Genomic DNA, 15335 nt, shown 5'->3' with positions numbered 1-15335 from the left:
ATGAAATGTACACTTCATGCGGGAGCCAGTAAGGGCCTAGCTGTGAACTTCTACATGTTTCATCATTCAAATACTATGTTGTAGTCGTGTAAAGTAATATGTTAGTCTGCCACAAGTGAGCTTTGTGAATTTTTTTTAATACGTGTAAGTTACTGGTATGTGTCAGACCATGATGTTCTAAGGTATCATCAAAAAGGGAACACTGTGTGTCAATAAAAATGATGAATTCAAAAATAATTTGCTGCAGTGTTGTGTACTTTAACAAATGTTCATCGAGTCCACTAATTACATGAAGACAATCCAAGAAGAGTGGTTATAGGCCTTCCAAGGTGCAGTTCTAGGTCAGTAAATTTACACACTTCTGAAGTTTCTTGTAGGGGTAACACTGTCATCTGGGATCGCCTACAATCAACCAATTAACCCATTCTTAATTTAAGAGGTAAATGATGGTTCTGCAAGCCAAGAAAACTTTATTAACACCTTGTATAATTACTACAGGTAAATACATACTGGAAACTTTAGATAATAAAAATAAAGAACACAACATTTTTTTGTAATAAATCAGTGTGTACAGGGAGGTATCTACAGCTATTAGTTACTGGCAACATTCAAGATGTAATTACAACAAACAGTGCTGACAATAATAGGTACTACATGCACACTCTAAGTCAACTCCTGATGCGACACTTGACGACAGCAGCCGAATCGACATAAATGTAAGTACGTCGAGTGGTACTGACCGTCTTCTGGTTAAAACCAACTTTAATGCACTCAATATGTCAATAAATAAGAGGATTTCGAATTATGTGCTAGTGACTGCTAATTCAGTGTATCACTTACAATAGTTTTTAGACACAGACATACTAATCACAGTGTTATTTGACGAGTAAAGTTGGCAACAACCAGAAAGCAGTCAATATTGATCTACAGCATTCAATTTCTATCGATTCAGCCACTTGCATCAGATGCTTTACTGAGAATGTGCATTAAGCAGTAATGAAATGTGTATATTAACATAAATACGTACATTAGAAAAATACATTACAATTCACATAGAACATTGACTACTATTGGAAGGAGAATACATACAACTATTGAGTGGTCTTTATTGCTTCTAAATAAAAGAAGAAAACAGAATGAAAAACATAATTGTGAAAATTCTGATTTGCATTCAATTATGGCATAAATCTCTCCAAAATGAGATCAAGAATGTCTCTCACCACGCCGTTCCCCTTTAATATTTATCACCTTACACTCAAAACTGGTGGTGAGAACAGATGCAGGAAGAGTACAAATATACAAAGCCACTCCCAGGAACCTACATGGCAGCAAATATCTACAGTTATGGAAAATTAATCTCAGACAAAAGACTGAAGTACTTGGGCCCCCTTAGTAAAGGCCACAGATAACAGAATTTCTCCACAGTGTCATAAATTTAGTTAAAATATTTACAGCCGTGCATCTGGTAACTACAAGATAAAACAACGCAGAAAATTGCAATAGTAATGAAATTGTGCTAGTTTATAATTTACATTACCACTGCCACAAAGAACAGTATTGTGATCAATTGGGTGAAACAAAACCAATATATAATGTATGACTTTGAAAAAAGTACAATGCAGTTCTAATGCTAGCTACGTCAGAAGCTGCCTACAACTCAAGAACTTGCTCGAATTATGTCACATACTTTCAGAAACAACAGTACCTTAATACTATATTTTCTCTTACAAACATCAATGTAGCGTAAGGTGTAATGGCAAAATGGGGGAAGGCGTGTCTGATTTAGAGGAGACAAGGATCTGTTTATTTATGACAAGGGTATAATTATATTCATTCTCTAAATATTGATAGGGTAATACAACATCAAAGCTAATCAAATACTGGAGAAAAATGTTCATTTTACCATGAAGATAGAGAAATGGAAAAGTACACTCACACAGAAACATCTGAAAGCAAGCATCTCACTATATAAATACTACACAATAATAATGAAAAGAAACAATCAGTTCTGCATTCTTCTTCTGATCAGTAACACAAATTGAGTACTTTTCACTTTCCGTCAACAAGGCAGGATGAGAGCAGACAACGCACAGACTTCCAAATGTCAATCACAGATTAAATCATTCTGAGTAAATTTAACAAAAAAACTGTTCCTACACTTACAGGAAAACACGCACCATTTGCAACAATTAATGAGAAAAGAGTATTTCACACTTACAATTACAATGCCCAAACCTTCTTTCACAAAATATACAAACACAGAAAAAGAGTAACTCTCTCTCGGTGGGTTCTCGGGGAGGTGAAAACAGTAATCACAGTTCATTTCCCCGGTTCCACAGTATTAGTAATAACAGCAGTACTAGAAAATAAAAGATTGTTCTCCGTCCTGCCAAAACTCGACTAATTTTTCCGTAACTTGTGACAACAGCTATGTGAAAACATACTATCAGCTTACTATATTAGTATATATGTCTTCTAATCCTAGTTACAACAAGCTACATTACGCCATTATCTTCTGGTAAAAAAAAAAAGGACCATGTGAACAAGAACTATGGGCTAACTTCCAGTTGTAGAAGTAAGCAATGAGATCACAGGTATATGAGGAAGGGGATGGGAGAGGTATAGAATGATTACAGGATAACTCACTTTTGGTTGCACCTGACACATTTGAGAAATAAGGATACAGTGAAGACAGCAGCGCATGCACAGGTATGCGAATGTGTACCCGCCACAAATAGACTCTTCCATTACATCCAATATGCAAGCTTCTTGACGACACTACAAGATGGCAAATCGGCATACAAGAGTGTCAGATCACAGCTCAGCTGCTGCACACAAATTCTTTCAATAGTCGTTACCAATTTCTTGAGCACCTACACAGAATTCATGACATTCAAAATAAATAAATCATTCTGCAACAGTCCAACACTGTATCTTCTGTGGCGTGGAAAATGTACTGCACGCAATCCAGCGTTCTTAGGAAACCTCTACTTCGTCAACAGCAACTGGTGGATTTGTAAGTGAATCTTCATCCTGCAACACACAGAAAATGTAACATAGTTTTCATTTTAACACTATTCTACAAATGTGGCTCCTCTAGGAAGAAGAATGATATCTTTTATACGTAATACAGGTTGTTTTCTTCCACACTAACCATATTTCTTCCACAATCAAAAAGTTCCATCCTCCATTCATTCATTGGGTTCTTACAGACAGTCTCTCGTGTGTGTATTGGGGGTGGGGGCACATGTACTCTGTCTGCCAGCACCATCAATGACAGATGTGTCGATCACCACCATATGTGATTACCACAACCTGAAAAATGTGCGGCGGCTTGGCCCTGTCTTACAGAGGAACAAGGTACTACACAAAGAGACTCAAGTGGCTGCAAATGCCTCGCCTTACAGAGACTGTGTTTTAAAAGAACCTGCTGAAATCAGAACAACAGATAACATCATTAACTGTGGTAATGGATACCAGCTAAGTATAACTTGGAATCCTGTTTTATCCGACACGAAGAAACAATGGCACGTGAATCGGCCGGCTACGAGTATTAATTTTAACGGTACGTCATTTTTCGCCAGCTGGAGGCACGGCAGCTCTTCTTGCCCCAGGGGGCAGCAGCAACGTTTGAGTACTTGCGCATTATCTCAGAGCGTGTGCTTTTGTATTTTACCGCCATTCGTGGTTCGAATCAGTTATCGGCGAGAGCAGCTTAGCTACTCTCACCTGATGATGCAGCCTATTGTACAGGGTTATTACAAATGATTGAAGCGATTTCACAGCTCCACAATAACTTTATTATTTGAGATATTTTCACAATGCTTTGCACATACATACAAAAACTCAAAAAGTTTTTTTAGGCGTTCACAAATGTTCGATATGTGCCCCTTTAGTGATTCGGCAAACATCGAGCCGATAATCGAGTTCCTCCAACACTCGGCACAGCATGTCCCCGTCAATGAGTTCGAAAGCATCGTTGATGCGAGCTCGCAGTCCTGGCACGTTTCTTGGTAGAGGAGGTTTAAACACTGAATCTTTCACATAACCCCACAGAAAGAAATCGCATGGAGTTAAGTCGGGAGAGCGTGGAGGCCGTGACACGAATTGCTGATCGTGATCTCCACCACGACCGATCCATCGGTTTTCCAATCTCCTGTTTAAGAAATGCTGAACATCGTGATGGAAGTGCGGTGGTGCGCCATCCTGTTGAAAGATGAAGTCGGCGCTGTCGGTCTCCAGTTCTGGCATGAGCCAATTTTCCGCAGGCTACGCGTTCAACCGTTTCTTCGCTCACTGCAGGCCGACCCGTTGATTTCCCCTTACAGAGGCATCCAGAAGCTTTAAACTGCGCATACCATTGCCGAATGGAGTTAGCAGTTCGTGGATCTTTGTTGAACTTCGTCCTGAAGTGTCGTTGCACTGTTATGACTGACTGATGTGAGTGCATTTCTAGCACGACATACGCTTTCTCGGCTCCTGTCGCCATTTTGTCTCACTGCGCTCTCGAGCGCTCTGACGGCAGAAACCTGAAGTGCGGCTTCAGCCGAACAAAACTTTATGAGTTTTTCTACGTATCTGTAGTGTGTCGTGACCATATGTCAATGAATGTAGCTACAGTGAATTTATGAAATCGCTTCAATCATTTGTAATAGCCCTGTACTGTGGAAATATTAGGTGTAGATGACAGTTTGACCCGGCTGAAGACCCAACAAGAATTTGAAAAGGACTTCAGGACTGCAACTGTGCATAAAGTAATTAGGCAAACATTGAAGTTGTTCCCATATAAAGTGACAGCAGTGCGCAAATTGAAACGTATGGAGGACGAAAAGCAATTCCATTGCTGAAAATGGTTTGCATCTTATGTTGAGAGGAATACGATTTATATTCTCAACATCACCTTCTACACAGACGAGGCTCGGTTTCATGTCTCTGGTCATGTTAACATATAAAACACACGATTACAGTTGATGGAGAATCACTGTCCTGTGCTCAAAATGCCGCTGCGAGATCAGAAAATCGGAGTGTGGGTAGGAATATCCACACAGCACGTTATTGGATTTTTTCTTTTTTCTTTTTTTTTTTTTCAGAAAGTGGTGAACAGTGAATGTTGTTATTTAATGATCCACCATTTCATTTGCCAACTAAAGGAAGATGAAATCAACTACTCACAGTTTCAAAAATATGGCACACACAGCTAACAAAACTGTGCACCTTCCGGAACAATTTTCTGGGGAACATTTCCTCTCAAAAGACTTTGCCAGACCTTACCCCACCAGATTTTTTCTTTTGGGGAGCAGCAGGATCTATAGTGTATCAGAATCACCTACGCATGCTGTGTGACTTAAAAACTGAAATAACTGCGTGCATGAGAAGCACATCACAGTCAGATCTGCACAAAGTGTTCTCACTTGTATAGCCAACTCTGGACATCATTTCCAACATATGTTGTAACTGGACGGCAACTTTCTGAACACTTTGTGTATAAGCTGTGAAGCAGGTATTTTGAAAATGCCACTGCTCCTGCTCTTACACTGCTCAGCTGTTTTCATTGCCCTAAGCGATTTAATACTAAGCAATTACAAAATTTTAACTGTATAATACAGTAGAGTCCCATTAATCTGAACAAATTGGGACCGGACCTTGTTCAGATTACCGAGTGTTCGGATTAGCCGGAATTACGGTGACGAGTTTCTAGAAATAAGTATACCGAGCAGATAAGTAGGTACACCACGGTAACAAGTGTGGGAACAATGGCTCACCCTCACTCCCTGCCCTCGTTGTTGTACACTGATTAGACTTTTGTAGTGTCTGAGGTCAGTGCACTCCCAGTTGTCTCGCAAAGCACTCAGTTATGTTAGTTACCAATTGCTGGAACGCATAACAGTTGTATTGTATTCATTCAGGTGTAGTGGTGTACGTATTTTCGTCACGAGTAAACGGAAACATACAATGTTAACTCTGTAAGAAAAACTGAATGCTTGAAGTGGATAGAAAATGGTGAGAATGTATCTAAACTGGTAATGGAACTGGGTGTTGGTAAAGCAACCATTTGTGATTGGAAGAAGAAGAACCGAGTGAAGCTCGAACAGTCTGTGCAACGTCTTCGAGAAAAACACTCGAAATTCGGCAGACTTTGGAACAGTCCCAGTGCGATAAAGTGGATGAAGCTCTTTTCCTTTGGTTTATGCAGGAAAGAGAAAGGGGAACTCCTTTGGGTGGAGCTCTGGTTCAGGAGAAGGCTGTTTACCTGAACAAGTTTATGAATGGCGATGAGTCTTTTAGTGCGAGTACGGGTTGTTTGGACAGATTCAAAAAAGGACATGTGATCCGTCAGCTAACATTTACTGGTGAGAAGCTTTCTTCTGGGCGTGATGCAGTGAAGGAATACTTAGGTGAGTTTGAAAAAATGATAGGAGAGGAAAAGTATTCTCCTCAACAAATTTATAACACTGATGAGACTGGCCTTAATTTTAGGGTGTTGCCAACAAAAAGCCTGGCATCAAAAGCAGAAGACCGTGCTCCCGGTTTTAAAATGTGCAAAGACCGTGTGACTTTATTAGCGTGCAGCAACGCTGCTGGTAATCTCAAGTTGCCTTCAATGCTGATCAGCAAATCTGCTAGACCCAGAGCTTTTAAAAACTGCAACACGAAGTGTCTGCCTGTATTTTTTTTAACGTCCCATCGACAACGAGGTCATTAGAGACGGAGCGCAAGCTCGGGTTAGGGAAGGACGGGGAAGGAAATCGCCCGTGCCCTTTCAAAGGAACCATCCCGGCATTTTGCCTGAAACGATTTAGGGAAATCACGGAAAACCTAATCAGGATGGCTGGAGATGGGATCGAACCGTCGTCCTCCCGAATGCGAGTCCACTGTGTTAACCACTTGCCCGTATTTTATCGCAACCAGAAAAAAGCACAGAGGGATGGTAAGCTGTCCAAAGAATGGTTTCACAGCCAGTTTGTTCCCTCTGTTCGACGGTTTTCTAAGGAAAATCATTTGTCTCCCCACGTACTCCTTTTGATTGATAATGCACCATCTCACTCCAGCACTGAGGAATTATGTGACGGAGAAATTGTGGCGAAGTTTTCGCCGCCAAATGTTACATCACTTCTACAGCCGATGGACCAAACATTGAAACTTATTTACAGAAAACAATTTTTAAGAATGCTGATCCAAGATGATAGCATTCCTTTAGGGGCAAAATAAAAAAGACCAACGTGAAGGACGCTGTCTATTGGGCCGCTGAGGTGTGGCAGAATATTTCAGAAAATACTCAGAAAATCGTGGAGAAAACTGTGGACATCTCTTGAATTTCAGGACAACCTAATTCAAAATGAAGAGGAAAATCTACTGCAAATGACACAGACAATCCCTGGATGTGAAGAAGTTAGTGAAGGAGACGTAAATGAGTGGATGGCAGCGGATGAGGCATATGTGGAGGACGTTACTGATGCTGATTTAGTTGCTGCTGTGACTCGAGACCAAGAAGAAGTGGACTGCTGTGACAGAAGTGACATCGGTGCGACAGAGGAGAGCTGGTGCCACACAGGGACACAGCAGAAGCCCTCGGCCTCACGTTACTTGGAGCAACAGCCCACTGCGACACCTGCCGATTTGATGTTTATAAGACAATGGCGCAACTGTGCGTCATGTAACAGACTGTCTTCATTACGCCAAAAAACAGTGACTGAGTTTTTGTCATCTAAAAGGTGGGGATCAAATGTTCGCTCTATTTTAGTAAGTTTGACAACTTTTCTTTCATTGTTATGCGTTGTTTAAACCTAATACACTCCTGGAAATGGAAAAAAGAACACATTGACACCGGTGTGTCAGACCCACCATACTTGCTCCGGACACTGCGAGACGGCTGTACAAGCAATGATCACACGCACGGCACAGCGGACACACCAGGAACCGCGGTGTTGGCCGGCGAATGGCGCTAGCTGCGCAGCATTTGTGCACCGCCGCCGTCAGTGTCAGCCAGTTTGCCGTGGCATACGGAGCTCCATCGCAGTCTTTAACACTGGTAGCATGCCGCGACAGCGTGGACGTGAACTGTATGTGCAGTTGACGGATTTTGAGCGAGGGCGTATAGTGGGCATGCGGGAGGCCGGGTGGACGTACCGCCGAATTGCTCAACACGTGGGGCGTGAGGTCTCCACAGTACATCGATGTTGTCGCTAGTGGTCGGCGGAAGGTGCATGTGCCTGTCGACCTGGGACCGGACCGCAGAGACGCACGGATGCACGCCGAGACCGTAGGATCCTACGCAGTGCCGTAGGGGACCGCACCGCCACTTCCCAGCAAATTAGGGACACTGTTGCTCCTGGGGTATCGGCGAGGACCATTCGCAACCGTCTCCACGAAGCTGGGCTACGGTCCCGCACACCGTTAGGCCGTCTTCCGCTCACGCCCCAACATCGTGCAGCCCGCCTCCAGTGGTGTCGCGACAGGCGTGAATGGAGGGACGAATGGAGACGTGTCGTCTTCAGCGATGAGAGTCGCTTCTGCCTTGGTGCCAATGATGGTCGTATGCGTGTTTGGCGCCGTGCAGGTGAGCGCCACAATCAGGACTGCATACGACTGAGGCACACAGGGCCAACACCCGGCATCATGGTGTGGGGAGCGATCTCCTACACTGGCCGTACACCACTGGTGATCGTCGAGGGGGCACTGAATAGTGCACGGTACATCCAAACCGTCATCGAACCCATCGTTCTACCATTCCTAGACCGGCAAGGGAACTTGCTGTTCCAACAGGACAATGCACGTCCGCATGTATCTCGTGCCACCCAACGTGCTCTAGAAGGTGTAAGTCAACTACCCTGGCCAACAAGATCTCCGGATCTGTCCCCCATTGAGCATGTTTGGGACTGGATGAAGCGTCGTCTCACGCGGTCAGCACGTCCAGCACAAACGCTGGTCCAACTGAGGCACCAGGTGGAAATGGCATGGCAAGCCGTTCCACAGGACTACATCCAGCATCTCTACGATCGTCTCCATGGGAGAATAGCAGCCTGCATTGCTGCGAAAGGTGGATATACACTGTACTAGTGCCGACATTGTGCATGCTCTGTTGCCTGTGTCTATGTGCCTGTGGTTCTGTCAGTGTGATCGTGTGATGTATCTGACCCCAGGAATGTGTCAATAAAGTTTCCCCTTCCTGGGACAATGAATTCACGGTGTTCTTATTTCAATTTCCAGGAGTGTATTTTCTTGCCAATTTTTCTAATACCATGTTTACTACACTGTGTAAATTAAAAAAGTGTGTATGTACAGCAGTTTACTGCACAGGTTTCCATACTTAGTCTAACATTTTTCATGTTCGGATTAACTGAACATTTGGATTACCAGGGGTTCGGATTAGCAGGACTCTGCTGTACTACAAATGTTAAAATACATTTAATACGAACAGTGCCATTCTGCCGTCTAATGAACAGAATACAAGCATACAGAATATCAGACCAACTGTGGGACTGGATTTAAGAGTTTTTAGCAGATAGAATACAGCCCGTCATTCACAATGGAGAGAAATCTTCAGACACAAAATGTAAAAGTGACTTCAGGTGCACCCCAAGGGAGTGTTATAGCACCACAAATTTTCACAATATATATAAAAGATACTGTCTTACAAAAAGGAAGTTGCAACTCTAGAATACTGATTTGAAATACTGCAAGACCTTGCGGAGAGTTGACACTTGGTATAGGGACTGCTGAGTACGATTACATGATCGCAGAACAATCATTGGAAGCAGTCCATAAAATACGTAGGAATAAGCGTGGCAATTTAAAGTGGAAAGACCACGTAAAACGTATCACTGGTGTAGCAGATGCCAGGCTGAGATTCACTGGAAGATTCCTCAGGAAGTGTGGCCCACCCGCAAAGGGGGCAGCTTACGAAGTTCTCGTTTGACCAGTGCTCGAATATCGCTCATCAGTCTGGGATCTGTACCGGACAGGATCGATAGAGGAAATAGATAATATCCAAAGAGCAGCAGCATATTTTGTTACAGGTTCATTTAGTAAAAGTGAAACTGTCACAGAGGTGCTCGGCCGACTCGTGTTGCAGATATTGCAAGAGAGGCATTCTGCGCCAAGATGTGCTTTAGTGCTAAAGTTCTGAGAGTAAAAGTTCCTAGAAGAATCAACCAATATACTGCTTTCTCCTATGTATTTTATCACAAAAACAGCGTGGAGGTAAAACTGGAGACATCGAGCCCTCACAGGAGCTTGTCAACCATTATTATTCAACAAACCATTCGTGACTGCAACAGGAAAGGGGGATATGATAATGGTAAAACAAAGATCTCACCATCACACACCATAAACTGGTTCGTGGAGTGTAGATGTAGATGTACTGTTAACCAGACCAAATCACGGAGTCCATTCGTTCCAGAACGCGAAATTTCAAGCTGAACCCTAGACCCCTAGACACAGATGCGTAGTCTAAATTCACTCTTATTATTAACCATGAGTATCAGTAAGGAACAAAGATATCGGCACACAAAGGTTGGAACATCACAACAAAAAAAAAAAGAGTAAATAATTGTACTTTGAGCTTATCGTTAGTTAGCTGGGTTTTGCATTCTCCATTTTTACAAATATGAAACAGTGGTTGCTGCACATTACTAATACCCAGAATTACTCCATTCAGCTAGGTAATTTTGCTATTCTTGTCCAACTACATGTTACGGGAGGATAAGCTTCATTTTTCAGATTCAGTTAACCCTCCAACCTCTGACTTTTCCGAACAAAATTCTGGACCAATTTTTTTCACTAATTATAATAGTTATAAGGATTGCATCCTCCCCCCCAAGAACCATGGACCTCACAGTTGGTAGGGAGGCTTGCGTGCCTCAGCGATACAAATAGCTGTACCATAGGTGCAACCACAACGGAGGGGTATCTGTTGCGAGGCCACACAAACGTGTGGTTCCTGAAGAGGGGCAGCAGCTTTTTCAGTAATTGCAGGGGGCAACAGTGTGGATGACTGACTGATTTGGCCTTGTAACACTAACCAAAACGGGCATGCTGTGCTGCTATTGCGAACGGCTGAAAGCAAGGGGAAACTACGGCCGTAATTTTTCCCAGCGGCTTGCAGCTTTACTGTATGGATAAATGATGATGGCATCCTCTTGGGTAAAACATTCCGGAGCTAAAATAGTCCCCCATTTGGATCTCCGGGCGGCGACTACTCAGGAGGACATTGTTATCAGGAGAAAGAAATCTGGCATTCTACAGATCAGAGCATGGAATGTCAGATCCTTTAATTGGGCAGGTAGGTTACAAAATTTAAAAAGGGAAATAGATAGGTTAAAGTAAGATATAGTGGGAATTAGTGAAGTTCGGTGGCAGGAGGAACAAGACTTTTGGTCAGGTGAATACAAGGTTATAAATACAAAATCAAATAGGGGTAATGCAGGAGTAGCTTTAATAATGAAAAAAAAAAAAATAGGAACTCGTGTAAGCTGCTACAAATAGCATAGTGAAAACATTATTGTGGCCAAGATAGATACGAAGTCCACGCCTACCACAGTAGCACAAGTTTATATGCCAACTAGCTCTGCAGATGACAGAGAGATTGATGAAATGTATGATGAGATAAAAGAAATTATTCAGGTAGTGAAGGCAGATGAAAATTTAATAGTCATGGGTGACTGGAACTCGACACTAGGAAAAGGAAGAGAAGGAAATGTAGTAGGTGAATATGGAATGGGCGTAAAGAATGGAAGAGGAAGCCGCCTGGTAGAATTTTGCACAGAACATAACTTAATCATAGCTAGCACTTCGTTCAATAATCATGAAAGAAGGTTGTATACATGGAAGAAGCCTGGAGATACTGGAAGGTATCAGATAGATTATATAATGGTAAGACAGAGATTCAGGAACCAGGTTTTAAATTGGAAGTCATTTCTAGGGGCAGATGTGGACTCTGACCACAATCTATTGGTTATGAACTGTAGATTAAAAATTAAGAAACTGCGAAAAGATGGGAAATTGATGAGAGGTGACCTGGATAAACTGAAAGAACCAGAAGTTATAGAGAGCTTCAGGGAGAGCATTAGGAAACAATTGACAAGAATGGGGGAAAGAAATACAGTAGAAGAAGAATGGTTAGCTTTGAGAGACAAAATAGTGAAGGTAGCAGAGGATCAAATAGGTAAAAAGATGAAGGCTAATAGAAATCCTTGGGTAACAGAAGAGACATTGAATTTAATTGATGAAAGGAGAAAATACAAAAACGCAGTAAATGAAGCATGCAAAAAAGAATACAAACGTCTCAAAAATGAGATCAACAGGAAGTGCAAAGTGACTAAGCAGGGATGGCTAGAGGACAAATGTAAGGATATAGAGGCGCATATCACTAGGGGTAAGTTAGATACTGCCTACAGGAAAATTAAAGAGACCTTTGGAGAAAAGAAAACCACTTGTATGAATATCAAGAGCTCTGATGGAAACCCAGTTCTAAGCAAAGCAAAGAAGGGAAAGCAGAAAGGTGGAAGGAGTATATAGAGGGTAAAAAAATCAAATAGGGGTAATCCAGGAGTAGGTTTAATAATGAATAGGAAAACAGGAATGCGGGGAAGCTACTACAAACAGCATAGTGAACGCATTATTGTGGCCAAGATAGATACGAAGCCCACACCTACTACAGTAGTACAAGTTTATATGCCAACTAGTGCTGCAGATGACGAAGAAATTGAAGAAATGTATGATGAAATAAAAGAAATTATTCAGATAGTGAAGGGATACGAAAATTTAATAGTCATGGGTGACTGGAATTCGAGTGTAGGAAAAGGGAGAGAAGGAAACATAGTAGGTGAATATGGATTGGGGCTAAGAACTGAAAGAGGAAGCCGCCTGGTAGAATTTTGCACAGAGCACAACATAATCATAGCTAGCACTTGGTTTAAGAACCATGAAAGAAGGTTATATACATGGAAGAACCCTGGAGATACTAAAAGGTATCAGATAGATTATATAATGGTAAGACAGAGATTTAGGAACCAGGTTTTAAATTGTAAGACATTTCCAGGGGCAGATGTGGACTCTGACCACAATCTATTGGTTATGACCTGTAGATTAAAACTGAAGAAACTGCAAAGGTGGGAATTTAAGGAGATGGGACCTGGATAAACTGAAAGAACCAGAGGATGTACAGAGTTTCAGGGAGAGCATAAGGGAACAATTGACAGGAATGGGGGAAAGAAATAGAGTAGAAGAAGAATGGGTAGCTTAGAGGGACGAAGTAGTGAAGGCAGCAGAGGATCAAGTAGGTAAAAAGACGAGGTCTAGTAGAAATCCTTGGGTAACAAAAGAAATATTGAATTTAATTGATGAAAGGAGAAAATATAAAAATGCAGTAAATGAAGCAGGCAAAAAGGAATACAAACGTCTCAAAAATGAGATCGACAGGAAGTGCAAAATGGCTAAGCAGGGATGGCTAGCGGACAAATGTAAGGATGTAGAGGCTTATCTCACTAGGGGTAAGATAGATACTGCCTACAGGAAAATTAAAGAGACCTTTGGAGATAAGAGAACGACTTGTATGAATATCAAGAGCTCAGATGGAAACCCAGTTCTAAGCAAAGAAGGGAAAGCAGAAAGGTGGAAGGAGTATATAGAGGGTCTATACAAGGGTGATGTACTTGAGGACAATATTATGGAAATGGAAGAGGATGTAGATGAAGATGAAATGGGAGATACGATACTGCATGAAGAGTTTGACAGAGCTCTGAAAGACATGAGTCGAAACAAGGCCCCGGGAGTAGACAACATTCCATTGGAACTACTGACGGCCTTGGGAGAGCCAGTACTGACAAAACTCTACCATCTGGTGAGCAAGATGTATGTAACAGGCGAAATACCCTCAGACTTCAAGAAGAATATAATAATTTCAATCCCAAAGAAAGCAGGTGTTGACAGATGTGAAAATTACCGAACTATCAGTTTAATAAGCCACAGCTGCAAAATACTAACACGAATTCTTTACAGAAGAATGGAAAAACTAGTAGAAGCCGACCTCGGGGAAGATCAGTTTGGATTCCGTAGAAACACTGGAACACGTGAGGCAATACTGACCTTACGACTTATCTTAGAAAATAGATTAAGGAAAGGCAAACCTACGTTTCTAGCATTTGTAGACTTAGAGAAAGCTTTTGACAATGTTGACTGGAATACTCTCTTTCAAATTCTGAAGGTGGCAGGGGTAAAATACAGGGAGTGGCAGGCTATTTACAATTTGTACAGAAACCAGATGGCAGTTATAAGAGTAAGACAGGGTTGTAGCCTCTCCCCGATGTTATTCAATCTGTATAATGAGCAAGCAGTAAAGGAAACAAAAGAAAAGTTTGGAGTAGGTATTAAAATCCATGGAGAAGAAATAAAAACTTTGAGGTTCGCCGATGACACTGTGATTCTGTCAGAGACAGCAAAGGACTTGGAAGAGCAGTTGAATGGAATGGACAGTGTCTTGAAAGGAGGATATAAGATGAACATCAACAAAAGCAAAATGAGGATAATGGAATGTAGTCTAAGTCGGGTGATGCTGAGGGAATTAGATTATGAAATGAGACACTTAAAGTAGTAAAGGAGTTTTGCTATTTGGGGAGCAAAATAACTGATTATGGTCGAAGTAGAGAGGATATAAATTGTAGACTGGCAATGGCAAGGAAATCGTTTCTGAAGAAGAGAAATTTGTTAACATCGAGTATAAATATCAGGTAGTCATTTCTGAAAGTATTTGTATGGAGTGTAGCCATGTATGGAAGTGAAACATGGATGATAAATAGTGTGGAAAAGAAGAGAATAGAAGCTTTTGAAATATGGTGCTACAGAAGAATGCTGAAGATTAGATGGGTAGAGCACATAATTAATGAGGAAGTATTGAATAGGATTGGGGAGAAGAGAAGTTTGTGGCACAACTTGACCAGAAGAAGGGATCGGTTGGTAGGACATGTTCCGAGGCATCAAGGGATCACCAATTTAGTATTGGAGGGCAGCGTGGAGGGATAAAATCGTAGAGGGAGACCAAGAGATGAATACACTAAGCAGTTTCAGAAGGATGTAGGTTGCAGTAGGTACTGGGAGATGAAGAGGCTTGCACAGGATAGAGTAGCATGGAGAGCTGCATCAAACCGGTCTTAGGACTGAAGACCACAACAACAACAACATCATGATCCACTGCAAGTACTATGACAGTTAGGTGGGAGGTGAGAAAACTTGGATTTCTTGATCAAGCACCTACTCATAAGCCACAGATCACACCAGTAAATGCCAAATGATACCTCACTTGGTGTAAGGAGCATAAACATTGGACAATTGAACAGTGT

At 41.9% G+C, this 15335-nt stretch overlaps 1 protein-coding gene across 1 annotated transcript in view; it reads right to left on the bottom strand.

The window, feature by feature from the left end:
- Positions 1-450: 450 nt before the first annotated feature.
- LOC126108702 (treacle protein-like) overlaps positions 451-15335 on the bottom strand; it is a 191583-nt gene continuing 176698 nt past the window's right edge. Inside the window, exon 8 of the mRNA XM_049914019.1 lies at positions 451-3033. Within this exon, the coding sequence (XP_049769976.1) occupies positions 2977-3033 (57 nt within the window). The 3' untranslated portion in view covers positions 451-2976. The remainder of the gene's footprint in view (positions 3034-15335) is intronic.

This window comes from Schistocerca cancellata, chromosome 11 (genome assembly GCF_023864275.1).
Source record: "Schistocerca cancellata isolate TAMUIC-IGC-003103 chromosome 11, iqSchCanc2.1, whole genome shotgun sequence".
NCBI lineage: Eukaryota > Metazoa > Arthropoda > Insecta > Orthoptera > Acrididae > Schistocerca > Schistocerca cancellata.
The sequence above is the reverse complement of the archived record's forward strand: the minus strand, read 5'-3'. Positions and strand labels throughout refer to the sequence as shown.